Source organism: Dermacentor variabilis, chromosome 3, assembly GCF_050947875.1.
Source record: "Dermacentor variabilis isolate Ectoservices chromosome 3, ASM5094787v1, whole genome shotgun sequence".
Taxonomy (NCBI): domain Eukaryota; kingdom Metazoa; phylum Arthropoda; class Arachnida; order Ixodida; family Ixodidae; genus Dermacentor; species Dermacentor variabilis.
Window position 1 is genome coordinate 228,812,808 of NC_134570.1, and position 22,605 is coordinate 228,835,412.

General features: G+C 45.7%; 1 protein-coding gene across 1 annotated transcript in view; it reads right to left on the reverse strand.

Annotated features, from left to right (window-relative positions):
• Git (ARF GTPase-activating protein GIT1) overlaps window positions 1-15,744 on the reverse strand; it is a 258,810-nt gene extending 243,066 nt beyond the window's left edge. Inside the window, exons 1-2 of the mRNA XM_075686917.1 lie at window positions 15,552-15,744; window positions 2,148-2,281 (exon numbers count right to left, since the gene is read on the reverse strand). Coding sequence (XP_075543032.1) covers window positions 2,148-2,281; window positions 15,552-15,738 — 321 coding nt within the window. The 5' untranslated portion in view covers window positions 15,739-15,744. The remainder of the gene's footprint in view (window positions 1-2,147; window positions 2,282-15,551) is intronic.
• Between the last annotated feature and the right edge of the window lie 6,861 nt (window positions 15,745-22,605).

Genomic DNA, 22,605 nt, shown 5'->3' on the forward strand with positions numbered 1-22,605 from the left:
ACTCTTAAACCTTCCCATACTAAGAGCTTGAATACTTCTGCTAAGCATGCAGTGAATAGCATTGGAAAGAGCTTGTCTGCTTGCCCGACCCCTTTCATGATAGCTAGTTGTCTACTTTTCTTGTGAATAAGCAAGGTATATATGGAATTTTTGCAGATATTTCTGAAGATATTCACGTATGCCTTCTGTACTCCTTGATTATGCCATACCTCTATGACAGCTGGTATCTCTACTAAACCAAAAGCCTTTTCTTACAGCAACACACCAAAAAGGAAATGAAATCATGAAGGGGTAAAGATACAAAACTCAGGTTAGGTTCCAACATTGTGATGGAAACACACACGTCTTCTATTCCTTGAATGCGAAAACTTAAGCAGACTCAACTCCAATTTACATGTATGAAATGTGAAGCATTCACAGTTTGGTACAGAATAGTTCTTATCAATCATACAAATGTCCTGCGGTGAACAATTAATACTTTTGTGAAGTGCTGCAAACTGATGCGGAGTGCAGAGCATACTGCTGCTTGTTGCTTTTGTGATACCCAGTGACCCAAGTTAGCACCAAAGGGGTTCACTGAGGAGCAGCGCGTACCCAGTGGCCCAGGAACATGTACTCAACTTGGCATCAAAGAGGTTCACTGAAGAGTGGCATGTACCTACGAGAACAGCTCACATTTTAGATGGCAATGCCTTCAGTATTAGCCCACAACAACAGCCAAATAGTCCAGATACCGATTACAGGAAGCAGGGCTGAACTCGCCAAGAATGCTTTGCATTAAAAGCCAATGCACCCGCTTCCGTCAAAACAGCATCACAACATGAAGGTGCGCACAACAGTATTCAGGGTCAGTGCTGGTGCTTTGTTAGTGCCATTGTTATGCATATGCTTCCACACTGCTCAATATGACAACCCCCCCCCCCAACTCGGAAGCTCTTTGGGTCCAGAAGCATACTGGTAAGCTGCCGTCATATCTAAAGTGCTCAAAGCAGAGTAGCAGCTGTAGGTTTGTTATGCCAAAACTAGGAATTATGACAACCATTGTGACTTGTATCGTTCTAATAAGCATTTCCTAAAACAAACAGTCCCAACAATTTACCCTTGTTCTGAGACATATGCTGTTCAACATAAAAATCTGAAATTTTTCCCATGCTGAGTTATGAGAACTTGGTAAACTGATTAAGCTTTGCATGCTAGTACGTTAACCTGCATAGCAACACACTAACATTTGAAGTGAAGGCATTTAGTACTTAAACACTAACTACTGACATGTGACGTGGATGTAAAACACGGGACAGGTAAATGGCAAATTAAACAAACATGCAAAATAAAATGAACACACATTGTTTAGTAGGTTGGAAAAAACAAAAAAGAAAAACACATGATATGTAAGAACAATGAATTTAAAGGGACATTAGACACTCCTTTCAGAGTGGCAAGGTATTCTTTGAAATCTCTACTTTCCTTGATTTTGTTGCAATAGGTCTATTATTAAAACACAGAAGGAAGGTCAAAGTTCTTTTTTTTTTAATTTTGCACAGAAACCTATGTGCTAATACATTAGTGCGACCTCACATTTTGGAAAATATTTTTGTATTTGGGCCACGCAGCCTCAAACATCTTGATGGACCAGCACAATCGACGAAAAATACAGAACAGCACTGACTTGCAACTAACTTTAATGTTAGTTCTGGAGTCAGTGTTGACCTGTATTATTCCTTCCTTGTATCTTGGTCGTTTGCGCTACCCATCAAGATGTTCAATCAGTACCAACTTGTTGAAATGTCAATTCTTCTCCATGTAGGCTCATGAAACTTCCCAAATTCAATCTTTATCGCCTTCAGAATAGAATACTGACCATTTTTACCGATAAACAATTCAACATTAGCCCTAACAAACACCACCTAAATCTATGACGTCACGGCAAGCTGGTGCGGGAATTTCATAGAGGCACCGCCACCTGTCTTTCTTTTGTTTTTACCACTTCTCTCATTTACCAAGTGTCGTCTTATGGTGATGGTTTTTCTTTTTATTGTAGAAGGGTGAAATCATTTTTCTCTTTAGTGTCTCTCTAAATTGCCATAATTATTCCCACACTGTTCTTGTGCTGCTAGCCCTAAGAGTACAAAAACGAGGAGGGAGCGTACACTCAGCTGTGCCGGTGCCCAAGACGCCCTGTGGAGGTGGCGGACGCGGGACACGTGGGGGCCGAGGCTGCGGTGCACGCTGCAGCACTCGTCGCAGAGCAGCAGGCCTCGGCTCAGGGACCCCCACTGGGGCTCTGCATGAAGCACATCTTCTGTGGCCTGTGATGGCACATTTACAAGGTTGCGCCACATATCCAATGTGATTACTGCAGCCAGTTTTCTGACTGGCGCTGTAATTCTGGTTGGAACCTCTGGGAAATTGAGAATGCCATTGTGGCAACAACTAGTCATGTCTCTGGTCAAGTGGGCAATGTTTTGGCCAAAATACCCGATAAATATTACTGTAGTCACACTGCAATCAAACCAAGGCCAGAAGGGAAGAGTACACCACAGGAATTCTCAAGCAATCGTTCAAAAAAAAATCACAGATATGAAGGAATGATAACTAGGCTCTGAGCAAGTTTTATAATCAACTAAGGGCACGAGGTGGAATGTCACACATAGTTGCATAAAGGATGGCAGAGGTAAGTTTCTAGCAAATGAAGCTACAAATACATTTATTGTGAACAGTGAGGAGAAAGCATCAATAAGTTTGAAAACACAGGCAACATTCGCTTTAATAGTGCCTGTTCTCATAACGATGCTTCTTTACATAGACATGGTAGATTGAAAGAAAATGTTTCTAAGCTAAAAACGACAAAGGATACCAGTGGGACTCAAACTTGCACAAGGCACTGTCCCAAAGGAACTTGGCCAATGGCCGACGATTGGTAACAAGATGGGAAGAAGTCGGTGGCCGACTTAGCTGGCCACACAAGTGAGGGCCACGGTCTGCTCATGCCTGGCCACTGACCATGTCGGCCGATGGTCGGGCCTCTTGCTTGGCCCAACGCCTCATGGGCTGCTCTCGCAGGTTGGCAAGTGAGCATGGGCCCACCTCATTTACGAGGTCAGTGGCGACCTGTACACTCGTGAATATGAAAAATTGCATAAGTTCGCAAATAAATAAAAGTGCTCGCTGGCTGGATTCTAACGCTGTACCACCACTAGGCCATGGATGCACGCCTCAAAAGGTTGCATGCAAGCTAGCACGTTGACATGTTGGTACACGATTTAAAATAGGCCTCCAAAACGTAATCTGAGACTTTTTAGAGAGCACAGAGGTCGTAACGTGAGGTTGAAAAAAACCTCGTTTTAAGGTGTAGGGCCAACACTTTCCTTGGTTCCCGATGGGAAGATAGATCAATGTATAAACTGGCGGTGTATTGGATAAGTTCTCCATAGGATCGGTCTCAGGAGATCTTTAAGCTTTGTTATCCCCCAAGTTTAATGCCTCACTTTAATTCTGCACTTCATTTAGGTTGCAAAAAACTCGTTTTAAGGTGCGAGGCCAACACTTTCTTTGGTTCCTGGGGAGAAGGCACATCAATGTATAAACTGGCGGTGTATTGGATAAGTTCTCCATAGGATTGGTCTCGGAAGGTTTTTAAGCTTTGTTTCCCCCAAGTTTAACGCCCAACTTTTTTGCACTTCATTTGACTGCACTATGGTGGCTACTGCTGGTGCTGCTGCTGAAGTGCAAAACCGCTTAGCAGTCATGGCAGCTGAATCGGTCAGCCAGCACAGCACCGTGAACGCTTCTGCACTGCTGTGCCGTTCTCTCTTTCCACAAATGCAAGCACTACTGGAACGAAAAACATCTGTTCCAAGTGTTAACAAAATAATATTCTCATTTGGCCAAGGGGCAGGGCACACCCGTCATCCTGGTGCAGCTGAGTGTTTTCAGTAAAGGCTACTTTCTGTGTTTTTCCAAGTCATGAAACATAGCATTTTCTCACTGAAGCACATATATCTCAGCTCCTCAGCATCTGAGATGTGGGAATAGTGTGGCCAGACAGTTCAACATGAACAATTCTAATGCTTTCCTTTACTCTTGATATGCAGGCTGCCTCGATAATGAATCACTCCAACTCTAAATGTAAAATGTTAGCGCCGTTGTGGTGCACTGGATCTTCAGAACCCAGGACAAAGGGACGAACTGAAAGGATGCAGGCACGTTAGGCAGGGCACAACAGACTTGACTGAAGTTTGCTGAACTGATTTTTGATGTTATCACCGTATGGACTTTATACGATACATATATGAAACAATATTTATTTTTATGCAGTACTTAGAAAATGTCACCAAATAAGGTATGCTTCCTAATTTCTGCAGTACAGCTTTTAATCTAGTCACATGTAATAAAACATGTAAACAAGTTTTAGTGCTTCTGCCATGTATAGTTTAGAGATTTTGTTGAATAAATGGATCCAAAGAATTCACTGCATTCTGTCCTAGTGTGTGCTGACCTTACACTAGTGTGCATGTGCAGTTGCTTTACAAATACATACAGGGTGCTTCTTCTTCGTTGCACAAATTTTTTTTTTAATTGCCTGTGGCAGGTAGCACAATTCTAACTCTTGAGACAAATTACTTGATGGGCGCGGCCATTACTTCTACGAAAAAGCTGAATGCTTAAGGGAATAATGTTAGCTACACTAATTGACCTTGTAATTAATTACATTACGGCACATATTTCACTTCTCAAAATATAGCTAGCGAGTTTTCTAAGGATATCCACTTGCAATGAATTCTGATAATGGCACCGTTTGTGATAAAAATTCACTGTTATTCCACTTACATTGTCAGGAAAACGCTTTTTTATGCATTAAACACAAAAGTAACTGGAACACCAATTCATTTCATTGGATACTTCAAAATATTGACTTCCCTTCCACTACTGTGAAGAGGGGTGCAAGCGAGGCTTGGGATTCGTGGCTGTTAATTGTCGTAATACCTAGGCTTCGCACTCCCTCAAGGTGAAGTTGACACATTGACGATGAGCCCTTTCTGAAGCGAGTTCCTGGCAGTGTTCATCAAACGCCATCTGTTCTTTGGCCGAACACACGACGCACGGCTCGTTCCCGCTGCTGTTCCTTCAACATAGCCTGCTCTTCAGCAGAACGAACCAAACACGTCCTTCCCATCTGACTGTCAGGCCTGAACTGGCAGGAAATGGTGGGCACCAAGGCGAGCAAACACGCGATCACACCCTTTCTCTCATCTAGAGGAAAGGGATGCATGTGATTGGCTTGTGCCTTGCACTGCATCTACTTCTTCATGCATATAAAACCCTGCTTTAAAGGGCATGTATGATGAACCGACAGTGGCAGAATCGGTTAGCATGGGGTCTCTCAGCTCGGAGGTTGAGAAAAAAGAGGGTTAACCAAGGGGCCCGATTTTTATTAATATTATCATGAAAAGCCAACAAACAAAGACACCAAGGAAAACATAGGGTAAATTACTTGTACTTACTAATTGAATTAAAGAAATGATAAATTAATGGCAATGAAAGTGGACCAAAAAACAACTTGCCGCAGGTGGGGAACGATCCCACGTCTTCGCATTAAATGCTGGATGCTCTAACCAATTGAGCTGCCACAATACGGTTTCCCCATCCCCTTTCTTGGGTATTTATGTGTTACTACTAGAAGTTACATTGTTAGTGTTAGTCAGTGCTACCACTCACAAACCTTGGCAGTGGATATGGAACACCCTTTCTGCCGTAGGCGTCACGAGTACTCATGAAGCCTGCGGCAGAAAGAATGTTCCACATCCGCAAATACAATATAAACAAACGGCCTACCGAATTTTGCTAATTATCACCGGGCCAACTCTGGTCCTACTATGGCTAACAGTTGGCCATTCAGGTTGGCCCAATGTCCCTGGCCATAACGTCAGCCAACGTGAGGCCAGTTTCAATCCCCAAATGTGGGCCTTGCCCAGCAGCTGACCAAGGGTCGAGTTCGGCCAGCTCGGCCAGTGACCTCGGGCTAACACTGCGCTGAGCACTTTTGTGCAATTGGTGTGCTACTTGTGCTTGGAACAAAGGGAAATCACACAGACCAGGGTGGGCCACAAGGGGAAGAGAAACGCAACGAGACCCAGTGCTAGGCTTATCAGCTATGTTGTCATGTATACATTTGCTGACTCGCATTCTCAATCATTTTGACAGCTTCGCAGAACCACCGCTGGCTCCAAATAAGAGCGGCCAAAATTCCAGATGCCTTACAAAGTGCCATTCGATAATTTCAACTTAACCTGACCAGCCACACGCTACTCCAGCCACTGAGTTCAATAGAAAGAGTGATACGTACTTTCACTTTTACAGGTCCGTGGGACTAAAGCCCCTCCAAGTTCATAGAGTAGAGACATCCTCAGGAGAATTTTACCTCAGCAAGGACTGCCACTGCCATGCCCCTATCGTCCTACTGTTGTCAGATGGGAGCCCATTTGTTTACATTCTCGTTACATCGCCATCTTCGCAGCAAAAGTGCGAATGAGCTGGCACGAAATATCCATTTGTATTGTGTAGATTGTGTGTATTACAATTTCACATTTTTGACGATGACCAACATTGATTCATGGTGTTTCTAGCCATGAACTGTTTCACCTTCAGCTGCTGTCACCAAACCAGTGAAGGCAAGCTCGTTGCATTACCTGCTGGCAAACATGATGTGAGAATAAATACATGCATGAATCAAACTGGTCTGGAGAACTTGGAACTCTCAGATTCATAGTGAGTTTGCAATGCAATGAGAGAATATTGTGTATTAGAAGCGCATCTCTAGGCTTGTGTCTAAGCATGTAAACAGTGCTCATAATAGCAACAAAAGGCCCAGAGTTTGTTCCTCAAGCTGCGCTTTCATGCTGCAGTCGAGCGTCTTACTAAAGGATGGCTATATCTCCCTATTGCAAAACCCAGTGTCCAGTGCCACACAAGATTATGAGCCCAGTGTCGCGTGCTAGATGCAGGGGCGCTGGGCAGGCACGGTGTACTGGGAGGCGCTGGGTACTGGCGCAGACAGGAGTTTTAGCACATAAAATACGCAGTGCCTGGCCACCGTATCTAAATTTTTTGTACACAGAAACCAACGAAGAATGTCTTAGAGCTATAAAAATATGAGAAAAAAGTACAAATGAAAATATTGCCACCAGGATTCAATAGCCTGACCTGCAGAGCCCAAGCCCGATACTTTACCACTAGGTCATGCCAGCAGGTGGCAGCGTGTGAATAATTTGCCATATCAAGACCCAGGCGCAGTTTTAGTTGCATAGATGCGTCTCGCACAAACATGGTAGACGCAAAATTGCACCGCAACTAAAACTTACGCCTGAATCAGACAGAAATAGTTGTCTGTATTCAATAGTAAGCTTGGAAGTGCCACAACGCTATATATATATATATTTTTTTTGTGAGTGGTATATTAATTTCGGAAAAAGTCCCAAATGAACTGCAGAACTGTATGAGCTGTTACTATCGCATGAACGCTACACGGGCTGTTACTGCTGATTTTGATAGCCATTTCTTGTTCTTCATGCAAGGGATGTAGTAATTGACGCCCGGACAGCAGATAAGCCAGCAAGAAAAGAACAGCTTATTTCGAGAGTGCTTTCTTTAAATAGATGAAGCGGCACCCTTATATGTGCTCAAGGTGGTCGATGCGATAACGGCACAAGCTTCACAAACGCATCACAGCACAATGTCACTAATGTGATATTGTATTCCTCCCCACTAATCATTAAAACTATAACGGTGCACTGGACGTTGCTGACAGGTAGAATGTCCAAAACCGGTGGTTCTGCAGGGTAAGGCGCAGGCACCAAACTTGAGGGTTCGGGTAGAGAAAACAAGGCACTTGCACCACCTGGTGCAATCACGGGTGTTGGGTCCCAAGCGTTTCGTACGTGGTCCCAATGGAATAGATGTGTGCTTCCATCTCACGTCTGGACCTCATACATAATGTGACACCGGCGCTGCAGCACTCAAGCCACCAACCACTTTGAACCTGAGCGAAAATTCCTTATATAAACAGAGTCACCGCACCGAAAACATTGTGGTGGTAACTGCCGCATGCATTCTGCATGTATCGTGTCAGGATGCAGTCTTGCCAGGCTTGACCTCAAGTTCCTTCCCAACATGAACTCTCCAGGGGGCCTCGCCTGTTTCCGAGTGGGGTGTGGAATGTTGTTTGGACAAAAATCGAGAAACTTTACATGCTAGTGTTCCCTGGCTCTGCTTCTTAAGTGGACATTTCAACTCATGCACCATGCGTTCTGCTCTGCCATTACTTGAAGGGTGGTAAGGGGCAGTACACATGTATGGAATGCCATTTAGCTTGAGGCATGACTGCATTTCTTGGCTCGTAAATGCTGCACCATTGTCAGACACAATTAGGCCCAGCAGTCCATACGTTGTGACCATCTTATGTAGTCATGCGACCATGAAAGACGAGTGTGCCGACATCATTATTTCCACCTCCGCCCAGTTTGAGAAGGCATCAACGACCACCAAAACATGGCACCATCCATGGGCCCCGCAAAGTCGAGTTGGATTCTGCTCCACGGCCGCTCTGGTTTTGTCCAAAAGTGGGTAGGTGCCCTGGGTTCACTTTCACTTGCACCACCTGGTGCAATCACGGGTGGCCTGTTATGATGACATGCCCATGCAGTGCCGCACAAATTCTTCAATCTGCCCATCCATCCGAGGCCACCAAATGTAGTATCTCACGATAGCTTTCTTAGTCGCTACTGCCAGATAATTTGCGTGCCACAGGACAAGCACACATTCTTGTGAGGCCAACGAAACCACCACGCAGTTTCCCTGGACCGCGCAATCTCTGTGCACAACCAGTTCATGCTGTCTTACCTCGTATGCGCCATATTCTTGGGCAGCCCACTCTTTTGGCCAGCTGTCAATGATCCATTTCATCCCCTTTGAAAGCTGGCAGTCTTGCGACGTGGATGATGCTATATCCCCGGCGGTGACTGGTGGGTACTCTACGGCTTCCAAAAGTAATACATTGCCTGGAACCTCGTTGTCTTAAAGAAATCCCGGGGCCAGCAACCTACTCAGACAGTCTGCATAAGCCTGGTCCTACATTTTGCGGTACTCAAGTTAGTACTCATACGCTGACGGCATTAAACTTCAACACACCATGCAAGGTTACAGAACTTGGGGAATTTGTTTTTCCCTCTGGAATATTCTTAGGAGTGGTTTATGGTCTGTGAAAATGACAAATCTTCGCCCGGCTAAGTATTGGTGAAAATGACAAACACCGAACACAAAGGCTAACTCTTCTCGGTCAATTTGGGCATAGTTCCATTCAGCCTTCATGAATGTACTCGATGCGTAGGCAATCGGCTGCTTGTTTCCCGAGTTGTCACAGTGAGCCAATACCGCGCCTACATCTACCGGGGATGCATCACACAACAATATCAAGAGAGTGTTGTGCGGGACGCGACCACGGCTGGAAATCAGCAGAAAGAAGCGAGTAATGCGTCCCTAAAGAACAAACAACAACTGACTTTATTTTTGTGCTCGTCCAGCCATTATGGCTCGGTTGCGCAGCCTCGCACCACTTCCCTTTCCCGCATACTCTGCGATAAGATTTTACCGAGTCAAAAAGGGGAAAGGGTGTCTGGCTGCTGCTGTGTGACCGTGAGGCCGCCACAAGAGCACTTTCATTAAAATGTACCAGCAAGGACTCTGACGTTAACAGCTTTTTTAGGCATTCGACTGCCCTTTAATGCTCCTCATCCCACTTAACATTTGGCATTTTTATCAAGCAAATGGTAAAGCTTTTCAGCTGTTTCAGACCTACCCCGCAAGAACTAATTGTAAAAGATTATAATACCTAAAAATACCTGTAGCTCTTTCTTGTTGGTTGGGGCCGGGGCTTTGTGGACGGCTTCTATTTTGGTTTCAGCCGAATAGACGCCATTTTGGTTGACATGATGGCCCAAGAACTCCAGGTTTTGCTTGAAAAACTTGCATTCGTTTGCATGCACCCTGAGTTGTCTTGGCTAGACGGCTAAATACGTAGGTGAGAACACATTCATGTTCCTGTTCTGTCTTGCTGACCACCAGAATGTCATCGAGATATACAGCTACTTGGGAAGTACAGCTAGTATTATGTCCATGGCCCTTTGAAACAGACTAGACTAGATGCCACAGATACGCCGTATGGCAGCCGATTAACTTTGTAGAGTTCTTGCATCGTGTTTATCATGAGCAGTTCAGCACTCTTACCATCAACTGAAAGTTGCTGATACGCCTATGCCAGGTCCAACTTCAAGAAAATATGCCCTTTTCCAAGCTTAGCAAAAAGCTACTAGCAGGTCGACAGAGGGCAGACGTTGCTCCTAACAGCCATGCTAATGGTGCTTCGATAATGCCCGCAAATCCTGAGCAAGCCATTCTTTTTCACACCACCACAATGGGAGTAGCCCACTCTGAGTATTGTGCTCGATCCAAGATTTCCTGCAGCACGAGCCTATTCAGTTCGGTCAGAACAGCATCCTTCTAGGCAAACGGCATGCTTCGGCATTTAGGGAAACATGGTGAAGCATCGTGCTTCAGCTCGATGTAATAGGTGGTAACGCCGCACCAGGCAGAGACTCGTTAAAAACTTCCGGGAACCTGGCAGTGAAAACTTCTCGACTCTTACTGATGTGATGAAGGCCTGTTACTTCTATCTGCAATGCACCGAACCAATTTTGGCCAAGCAATGTGTTCCCGTCATTCTTGATGACGGCAACGGCAACTTGCAATTTCTGCCCTTGAACTGCAGTGGCACCACAATTTTTCCTAAGTCTTCGAGACCCTGCTTGGTCCAGGTGACGAGCCGAGCGTCTGGTTCTTGCAGCTTCTCATGCTTTGCCACTAATAGTTTTTTTTAACTCTCTCTGGCTGATAATAGACCACGCTGTTCCCGAGTCCACTTCCATTTTCACCTGCTTGCCGGCAATCAAAACATCAACAGCGTACCTCAAAACACCCCTTGTTACTTCACTAATGCAAAATAAGTGACTGCATTCTATTTCCGGAGTGAAAGCATGATCTTCCTCCAGCTGATCTTGTTCTTGCATGTGAGTACCACAAAAGGCTTTTGCTATGTGCCCTTTACGCGAACAGCTGAAACATATGGCATTTTATTGCAGTCACGGCGCCTCTATGTATATTGTGAACTATTGCGCACAAACCAGACAATTTCAAAGGGGCTGAAAAGACGTGTCAATGCCAACATGATTCCCAATTTTCTTCATATTATGGCTAGCTTGGTGCAAGTACGGCAGGACAACCACTTTTTTGCTTCTGCTCTGTTGGGCAGTGGTATCTGGGTGATCACGTTTTCTTAACATGCTGCCAGCCACTGCTGTCAGCATTTGCAAGGGGTAGCCAGCTGTGCTTAGGCGCGAAACTTGGTTTTCAAGGCTTCTGCATGCCAGGTGATGACGGGATTTTAGAAGAGCATTTTTAAAACAAATATTGCTGATGCCCCGTTTAACTAGTTTGGAATGCACTGATAAAAATGGTGGAATGGTTTTCTTCCTTCGGGGCTCATAGCACCAACACACAACTGTTTGAAAAAACAAGCGTTGGATCTAAAAACCTAATGGAACTATTAGCAGGCTCTACATATGATAAAAGACATTGGAGGCACTCGTGAAAAACTGAACAAACAGCAGAAGTGAAGCATTCATCGTCACATTATAAAAAAACTAGAAAATCATTGACATACCTAAAAATTTTTGCAACTTCTCATTCCTTTCAGACTAGTGCACAGAATCCTATCATAATGATCGAGAAATAGGCCTCTTAACAGAGGCGCAAGGTAGTATCGAATGCATGTGCCTTCGCTCTGTGAAATTGTTGAGCCACCCATAGCAACAAACGTCGAAGAGAAGTGAAACTTTAAAAGTTCTAAAAACTGGTTAGCGGTTAGACAGACTTCATTCTGGAAGCCCACTATGCCGTGGTTGTCAATGGAGTCTTTTCGGTCTGCAGTAGCTAAGCAACGTAGCCCTCTTGTCCGCGTCCGTGGTCAACTTGTTGACAGCAAAGGACAATTCGATGCGCTCTACGTATTCTTCCCATGTCGCACCACTGGTAATATCAAATTCTGCACTGCGGCCGCTCCAGGTGGATTGCACTGGCCGCACGAGCGAGACCACATGTGCCTCATCGCCACTGTAGTAATTGAAGCCCGGACAGCAGATAAGCCAGTAAGAAAAGAACAGCTTATTTCGAGAGTGCTTTGTTTAAATAGGTGAAGCGGCACCCTTTTCTGCGCTCAAGGTGGCAGATACGGTAACAGCGTAAGCTTCACTGTTTTGCTGGCACGTCACCGCACGACGTCACTAATGCAACATTTTCTTCGTTCAATGAACCATTTCAATCTACATGTCCGTCTAGTCCCATATCTTCACCAGAGAAGCGTAGGCTAGTGCTGGCAGCCTTCAGCGACTGCACATATACATGCATGTTTATAACACGCCACATTGACGCTCATCACTTCTTGTGGCGACACTGTAGACACTAAAAAAATGGCTTATTGAAGAACACCGATGTGAAAGCTGAAATATAGAGTGATTTATTCTTGTTAGACTTGTTGATTTCAGAGCTCAGATGGGCTGATAGCGTGTAGATGGACTAGGCAGGCATGCTAGGCCTAAGCTTCGGTGGAAGGGAACGATCTTGGTACGAGTACTGGGCGATTGCTAAAATGTGTATATATTTGAGCTTCAGAGCCTTTTATCTAATATTTCGAGTACAATAGGGAAAGTGGAAGTGCTTGAATCACCTTAGCTTTGTTATCGGAGTGATAATATCAATCAGTGGCAAGCTTCCTAGGAGTCCCTTTGAATGCATCTGAACAACTTCTGTGTTTCATGTTGACTCCACAATACTGCTACCATAGCGACAATTTACAGTTGTGGCGACACACTCCGCGCATATTTCTGTGCACCCTCCGTCTTCTTATCATCTGGCCCAGCATAACAAAGCTGCACGCTGGACTGCATGGTCGATAAAACATAGCGCCACCGCCACGTCACCCGAGGTATGCGTCACCGACGGTGACTATAAAAACAGGCTGCCTGGCTGAGAAAGACCGCTCTCTACCTTCCGCTACTGGGACGAACGTAGTGTTGGTATGCCCGTGCGCTGCCATCGTTAGTCGAATAAAGAGTCGTTACGTTTCTATGTTGGGATTCGTCCTTCGGCAGACACAACATCCAACATCTAGAAGCGTAATGACTCTTTATTCGACTAACGATGGCAACGGACGGGCATACCAACACTACGTTCGTCCCAGTAGCGGAAGGCAGAGAGCGGTCTTTCTCAGCCAGGCAACCTGTTTTTATAGCCACCGTCTGTGACGCATACCTCAGGTGACGTGGAGGTGGCGCTATCTTTTATCGACCATGCAGTCCAGCGTGCAGCTTTGTTATGCTGGGCCAGATGATAAGAAAACGGAGGGTGCGCAGAAATATGCATGGAGTGTGTCACCACACAGTCATCGGTTGCATGATTTTGTCAAAAGCGATTTTCAGTGTCAAATGCGCATGCATAAACAGGGCAGGAACCATGAAAGGTTCGTGCCCTTTATTCCAAGCTGTGATACGAAATACGACTTTTATGACCCGAAAATATAGCATTATTTAGGACAAGATATTAGTATCTAGTGATAAATATTCAACAGCACCTATATTCTTTGCGTATACTGGAACCAGTGGGGCACAGACGCAACCAATGCAGTTTACAGTGCGAGCCAGCGAACTGCAATGAGAACCACCGCGTGTACAACACAAACCAGTGTGCCCCAGCATCATAGCAGTGAAACCAGTGTCTCGTCCCGTGTGACCCAGCTCTTATCCAGCGTTCTCACTGGTGTCCCAGTGACTCACAGCGAGTGCCAGCCTCCCCAGTGCAATGCAGTGTCAAGAAATGCGCTGGTTTCTCACTGGAAAGCACTCGAAGACGCTGGTTTTTGCAATAGGACTTGAATGCTAAAAGTAGTCGAAACTAAGTTTTCTCACACGTCTTGAAGTTCCTGCATTTCAGGTAGATAAGGTCTCTTCAGTTAAATTCAGAAAACAGAGACCACACAGTGCTCAAAGAGATAGGCATCACCCAGTAGCAATGCTAATGCGTAGAGAAAAGAAGCAATATGCTCAACATTCTCAACAAAATTATCGTTGAGTTTTCTTTTCATGTGACCCACATGAAATCCATTCTAACAAAAAGAAAAAGAAACTGGACAATGACTGACACAATGAAAAATGAACATAAAGTGCATTTGTGTGACACAAATGCACTGTGTGTCTCGTTGTCCTGCGTTTTTTGTGTGAAATTTATGTTCTCCACCTTAAAACAGGTGGCAGCTGGTACCCGTGTGCGCTTTTATTTGCAATGTGAAGGATTGGGCTGGTTTACACAAGTTAAATACATCTGTACACGTCTTTTGGAGCGCAGCTCTGAGGCAGCGAGCGTCGACATACCTCAGCATAACCGAGCGAACGAGCCCAGCGAAAGATGAAAGCGAACGCAGAGCGCAGCGGGGGATCAAAGACGCGAGTAGCAAAGCGGAGGAGCGTGTGGCGAAAGCGTCAGAAAAGTGTAATGCGGCGACTATGCCTACGAGGTGGCGCCAGAGTAGCGCGCACCGTCTAGGAGGTGTGTCGGTGGCGGCTGCTTTGAATCGCGCCCACGCGTCACCCAGGCGCTGGCTCTCGCGATCCCCAGATTAGCGAGTCATTCGAGCCGCACTTGGCTCCATTTGCAACGTGCCGCAGGAGACAGCTTGTCCGCGCCATCCAATATATTACGAAATGGAAACACGTATAGAGCTGCGCTCAAAGTTCGCATTAGGGAGTACCGTAATCGTAGGTGAATATTTTTTTCGCTTATTCATTAATCAGCTTAGAGCCCGCCTCCGTCACGTACTGTTTCCTTTGTGTGCTCCCAAGCAACTCCTTGTTGAGCACTGTTGAGCGAAATACCTGCGCGCGTCACAAGTGAGCAGCATGTGCTGGCGCATGTAGAGCAATACGGCGATAAAGCGAGCAGATCTAATTAACAAGGCACGCGACTACGAACTGAAAGCTTACGCATCTTAAGAGCACGATAAATAAGAATATATACCAAACACTAACCGCACATTCTAGGGATGGCACAGGGAGCCGCTACGGCAAAACCATCAAAGGTTGTCGGGAGGCGCCCTACTGTTATTACCTTTAATGCATTCTCTTGCACGGGGTAGCTGACAAAACGCCCTGCTCTCCCGATGACTGTATGAAAGTACTCGTCTTGTGAACCACCAGGTGTGACTCAGGCCTTTCAGCTGGTGAACAACACTGCGTCCTGTGTTTATAGCTGCTTGCTCCGAAAAAATAGACTGCCTTTATGTTTGGAGGAATGAGCAGTAACTACACAAGTTGTGTTTGAAAGACAGGCATGTCTGTATACAAACTTCGGCCGATGACAATGGACGCGGGCCGCGGATGCATCGGCACACTCACCAGAAGCGCCGCAGTCTCCACACACGTCAGCAACCATTCGCAGCTTTCCTCGTGACATAGGAGTAACATGAGACACCACCAAAGGCGCCAAAACCACAGCACAGCCCGACAAACACCCCACAACGAACCAACGTTTATAGCAACGAACAGACGACGCCCGGCCGGCTTTCAGCAAGCGGCTTGGCATGGCTACGCACGGCCACTTCATGGCCGTTTCTCTCCTTCCTCATATTCACGACCTGCTCATGATAGCGTCCTCGATCACCCGCACCGGGGCGCCTTGCGCACTTTCATTTCATTTCATTTCATTTTATTTCCTTAAAGGCCCCATTGAAGGGGTATTACATAAGGGGTGGGTACATACATACATAAAAAAATTGAAGGCCATATTTTTATTACAGGGTAAGATAATTTGTTACGGTGTTTAAAAATGTGCTAGGACAGGTTATGACTGTGATGTCGTTGGAAAGGCCGTTCCAGTCAGTTGCTGCACGAAAAAAGAAAGAAGACGAAAAAGTGACAGTGCGTGTACGTGGGCGCGCGACTTGTTGCGGGTGACGGGTGCGGCTGGATATGCGTGCTGGGGGGAGAATGTATGGTGCTTTGCCAAGTGAGCTGTAAAAGAACTTGTGAAAAAGACAAAGACTAGCAATGCGGCGGCGAGATGCAAGCAATGATAAGCCAGATTCTGTTTTTAGTGCGGATATACTACTTAGAATGAATAAATCTTGCAGCTCGATTTTGAAGCGATTCCAGTTGATTGATGAGATATACTTGATGAGGGTTCCAAATAGGGGATGCATATTCTAATTTCGCCCTGACGAGAGACTGATAGGCTAGTAATTTTACATGTTGGGGGGCGTGGCGCAAGTGGCGTTTTAAAAACCCGAGTGTTTTGTTAGCAGATGAAATGTTGTTCCTAATGTGCGTTTCCCAGGTTAAATCACTACACAGGGTTACTCCGAGATATCTGTAGGAAGGAACTAACTCAAGGTTGACGTCAGCAATTTGGTACGAGAAAACAAGTGGATTTCTGCGGCGGTAGAAGGAGACAGTCTTACATTTGTTAGGGTTTAGTTCCATTAGCCAAAGGTTACACCATTCCTGTACACTTCGCAGGTCGTTTTGAAGGGACGTGTTATCGGAAACGCTGCTAATTTTACGATAAATTACACAATCGTCTGCAAACATGCGGATGTTAGAAGATACATGCATTGGTAGGTCATTAATGTAAATTAGAAATAGTAGTGGACCAAGGACTGACCCTTGGGGTACGCCTGAGGTTACAGGGGTAGAGTTAGATGCTTGATTGTTGACAAAGACTGATTGTGAACGGTTACTTAAGAATTCTTTAATCCATGCTAAGATATTGGTATTCAGATGTAATGCGGCAAGTTTTAGTAGTAGACGCTCATGAGGAACTTTGTCAAAAGCTTTGGCGAAATCTAGGAAGATGGCGTCAGTCTGGAAGTTAGAGTCAAGGTTTACATGCAGGTCGTGAACGAACATAGCTAGTTGCGTTTCGCAGGAAAAACCTTTCCTGAAGCCATGCTGCGCAGGATGAAAAAATGGTTGGCATCAAGGAAGTCCATGATATGTGTGTAGATATGTTCAAGGATTTTGCAGGGTACACTGGTTAATGAGATGGGGCGATAATTTAATGGGGAGTGTTTGTTGCCCGATTTGTGAACTGGAACGACCTTTCCGTGCTTCCAATCTGGAGGCAGCACGCCTGTTGAAACTGACTGTGAAAATAGAAGACAGAGATATGCTGCACAAATATGTTTAGTGTTTTTTAGAAGTTTAGACGTAATGTCGTCCACACCAGCTGCTGATGAAAGTTTGATATTGTCTATGAGGGATGTAATGCCGGATGGAAAAAATGTAATAGGTGGCATGGTACATTAAAAGTTCGCATGATGAATAGAAAATGACATTTCAGTTTCTTGTGTAAACACTGATGCAAAGGTTGTGTTAAACAAGTGAGCGCATTCAGCGTCGGTTAGGGAATCACCTGATTCATTTGATAAGGTAATAGTTCGCGTGTCGTGTGGGCTTAAGACTTGCCAGAATTTTTTTGGGTCGTTCTTAAGCATGTTTGGCACATCAGAATAAAAGAATGAGCGTTTGGCATGAAGTATGGCTTCCAGATAGGTAGTTTCAGCGGCTTTGTATTTTTTCCATGCGTCAGGGGTGTTACGGGACTTAGCTGCTCGGAAGAGACGTTTTTTCTTGTTTTCTAATCACTTCAGTGCTTTATTGAACCAGGGTTGTGCTGAATTGGAATGAATGCTAATTTGGGGAATGTATTTGGCAACTAAATTGTTTAGTTTCTCTTTGAAAATTTGCCAATTTTCACCCATGGTATGACAAGGAAAGGCACTTGCAAAACTGGGGTAAAATTGCGTTAGTTCATGATTAATTGCTTCATAATTGCCCTTTTCATACAAGCGAATAGTCTTTTTAACAGTCAGGGTGAAAACGAGTTTAATTACGAAGTCGACATGAATGACTTTATGGTCACTGATTTCGGGAAGATACGCGATGGATGACACGCTCTCAGGATTACTTGTTAAGACAAGGTCTAGAATATTTTGGCAGTTATTGGTGACACGGGTTGGTTCTGTGAGCACTTGCGATAAGTTAAAGTTGAGGCATACCTCAAGGAACTCGTTCGATTCCCTTGATGTAGCCGTTGGTGCAGGCCGGCTTGACCAATCGATATTAGAAAAATTAAAGTCTCCAAATAGAATTACATGCATGTTGGGGTGTTTGGTGGTTATTTCACTTAAGATGTTATTCAGTTTGAAAGAGAAGTCTGGAGTACTATGAGGGGGCCTATAGCAAACGCCAAGTAAAATTGAATAGGGTGCGGCATGGCATTTAAGCCATAGGATTTCAAGATCGGACATAGTGTTAATAGATGTACATGATATATTTTGGTCTACGGCGACGAGTACCCCTCCCCCCTCGTGCCCTTGCGATCGTTTCGGAAGAGTTGAAAATTCGGTAGTTCAGCGAGCACTTCGCTGTCCATTACGTCTCCTGTAAGCCATGTTTCCGTTAATATTAGAAGGTTACTGCAAGATGACGAAACCAGATTAGAAATAATGTCACGTTTTGGCATGAAGCTCCGTATGTTAGTGAAAATAGCGGAAAGGAACAAGATTGATCGCGGGGCGGGCCGAGCATGGGAAGGCACATGTTGATGACTGGGCAATTGCTACGATATTTCCTTAACAGATTCTGTGGAATGGTCAAACACGTATCGTTTGGTACCTATATGTTATGTTTTGAAGCGGAGAGAGTAGGACGTGGATTTCGATTTAGCGAAAGCAATAAGGTTTTTACGAGCAATTCTGATGGGTTGAGGGAAATCTTCTCCGACGCTGAAATTGCTTCCCTTAAATTTGGGGCCATTAGAAAGTAGAGACTCTTTAGTTTTGAAATGATTAAATTTTACGATAAGTGGCCGAGCGCGGCCTTCTGTATGGCGTCCAAGGCGATGCGCACGGTCAATTTGGTTGGGATCAATGACGAAGTTCAAGTGTTCAGTGCAGTGGCGGATGACGATTTTTTCAGATTCTGCAAATGTTTCTTTCGGGTTAGGATCGGAGATGTTATAAAATATTAGATTATTACGGCGTGACCTGTTTTCATTATCATCCATCTGGGTAGCAAGGCGTGCGATCTGACCTGCCATTTGGGTGACATCTATTCTTATGGTATCAAGGTCACTTCGTAGTGTTGAAATGGCTTTGTAATGCCTTTCTAACTCAGTCATGCGTTTACTTAAATCCGATAGGGTTTTGTCTGTTGTTAGTAACTTGCTTTTTAGGTCTAGTACTTCGGTAATAAGTTTTGACTGGCCAGAAGCTAGCTTTCCTAATTAAGACATTAAGTCTTCAATATCGGGAGGGGATGGGTTAGTTTCTACATCACCCGACAAAAGCAACAAAGACCGTATGACATGAACACATTCAATAGCAACTGTAGCGCAGCACCATGGGCTCGGTAGCTGTATTAGGAAGTAGTTACTGGATTTTTTCCCGAAAGAATGATACGTCCTACTGACCTGCATGGCGAAATACAGCGGATTAGTGGTCTGCGCTGAAGCACAGCCACCGAGCCCACAGAGCGCGGGGGATGACAGGGCCGGCTTTATAGCTGACGTAGGGGACGATGTTGCTGACGATGGTGCGTTCCATGGTGAATGAGGATCCAAAGAAGGTAGCGATGGCGCTGTTTTACATGATGAATCGAGCCTACATGATGAATTTACATGATGAATCGAGCCTACATGATGAAGCGAGCCTACATGGTAGGCTCGCTCTGGGAGCACATGGCAAGACACCAAATCTTGGAGTGCAGGGGGATCTGGGATGGTCTTCTTTCGAGGGCAGAGAGGCTAGTAGCAAGATAGCATTTGAGGAGCGATTGAGAAAAATGGGGGAAATTCGGTGGGCTAGGAAGGTTTTCAGTTACTTATACACGAGGAATGTTGACACGAGGTGGAGGAAGCGAACTAGAAAATTGACAAGCAAATACTTGGGCAGTAGCGGGGGAACAAGTAAGGAATCATCTGTCAAGAAAAAGGTTAAGGAGGCAGAGAGGGGTATGTGGAGTACAGAGATGCAAACCAAATCGGCATTGGAGACATACAGGACGTTTAAGCAAGAAATAGCCAAAGAAAATATTTACGATAACTCTAAGGGAAGCTCATTGTTGTTCGAAGCCAGGACAGGTGTACTGAGGACTAAAACGTACCGAGCCAGATACCAGGAGATAGATTTGGTGTGCGAGGCGTGTAGAGAGGAGGAGGAAACGGCGGAACACCTGATACTTGCTTGTAAACAACTTCACCCTGCAGTTGAATCTAACGGGGAACTATTCAAAGCCTTGGGTTTTAAAGACAGTGAAAGTAGAATAGACTTTGAACAGGTAGAAATAACTAAACGGAGGCTATCTGATTGGTGGACAATGTCAACGCAAAAGTAAAGGAGTAAATACATAAGTATGCATGCATATAGAACCATTAAAGGCTAGGTGGCGCGCGCCGCCGCCGCCCGATTCAAAGGGTTGAGCCACAATCATCCATCCATCCATCCAATCGGTCGTGGCGGGAGCAGGCAAGGGGCCCACGCCGGGTGTGCTGGGCCGGATTTCTGGGATGGCTGTGGCTTGGGGAAAGGCCAGAATTGCGGGCAATAGAAGAAGTCCGGTGATGAAACCGTGCACCTGCATGACAAGAGTGAATGGTTTAGCGATCTGCGTCTGTGTACAGCTGCCGAGCCCACAACGCGCCCCCGGTAGTGCCTGCTCTTTTGTAGTTGACCGTAAGGTTGATGTCGATGACGACAGGTTCGTCCACGCTGTATCGAGCACCACCGTCTTCAGTAGCGGTGTCATCGAAAACGTAGATCCGCCGCTCCCGACGAAATCCAGGGGCTTGAAGGGCGGTGCAGTTGAAAAACCAGGGGCGCACATCAGGGAGGGGTGACAGGCAATCCGGTCAGTTTCACCTGACGAAGCACGATATTGCAGCGGGGTTGCCAGGGAAGCCGTCACTAGGGCTGGAAGAAACAGGCGCATGAATGCGCGCTGAAACACCTGCATGACAAGAGTGAATGGTTTAGCGATCTGCGTCTGTGCACAGCCGCCGAGCCCACCTAGATCCTAGAGTTACTGTATATGCTACCGCAGGTAGCTACCTGTGGTAGCATATACAGTAACTATTTCATCCTCGATGAACCGCACCGGTGCGCACCGACCATCCTCGATCACCGGAAGCGCACCCTGTTGGAGCGGTTTTCCGTTGCCGCGTCTCGCACCGAGAAAATCGACTGTGCGCCGTGGTGCAATCCCAGCAAGCACTGCGGGACACGCGCGCGCACTACCGACCAACGCTCTGGCCAGAGCATCCGCGGTTCTGCAGTCGGCAATCGGCCAGTGTCGTAGAAGTCTGCCGCCGACCCGTTGAGGAAGCATTTCACCTCTTCGACTTCTTCATCGCTCCGGAAGCGTTGGCTACTCAAATGTTCCTTTAGCTTGGGGAACAAGTGATAATCACTAAGTGCAAAGTCCGGACTGTACGGTGGGTGGGGCATGACAGTCGACCCAAAGTTTGTCAAAAGTTCCCAGGTTTGACAGGAGACGTCAGGTCGGGCGTTGTCGTGAAGCAGTGTTACACTGGCTGCCAGTCGTCCTCACCGGCAGTTCTGGATAGCTTGCCTGAGTTTTCATAGTGTTGCACAGTAACTCTCAGAGTTGATTGTTGTCCCATGTTCCATTAAATCGATCAGCAGTACCCCCTTATGATCCCAAAAAACAGTGGCCATGACTTTGCCAGCAGAAGGAGTTTGAACTTCTTTGCGACTGGTGACTCTGGGTGACGCCACTCTTTGGATTTTTATTTCGTATCAGGAGTGAAATGAAACACCCACTTTTTGTCTCCCATAAAAATGGAGTCCAACAATCCTTCCTTATCTTCTTGACAATTTTGAAGAAACTGGCGAACACAGTCAAGGCGTTTCTCCTTGTAGTCTGATGTCAATAGCCGCGGTATCCATTGAGCACAATACTTCTGATACCCCAATGGGTATCATTAATACTTTAGTCAAAGCTCAATCTTTCCACTGTACCGTAAGAACTTCCAGGAATCTGAGCAATAAGTTCACGGATGTTGATCCTCCTCTTTTGAAGCACTTTGCGTTGGGCCATCTTGATAACCACCTTCGAAACTGACGGTCTTCCACTCCGTTCTTCATCGTGGACTTTCTTTCAACCGGCACTGAACTCCCTGAACCACTTTCGGACGTGTTGAACGGACATACACTTGTCGCCATACACCTCTGTCAACTGATGATGAATATCCACAGGTGGAGTCACTTTGGCGTGCAAAAAGCGAATTGCGGAACGAATCTCGTACTTGGCGGGATCAACAATGGGAACCTCCATATTGGACGGCTGCTGAGCCAAGAATGAGCGGCGCAGCGAAGCAAAGCGCGGCTGGGGGGAATGGAGAGTGGGGGAACAGCCGCGTGCATGAGTGTTG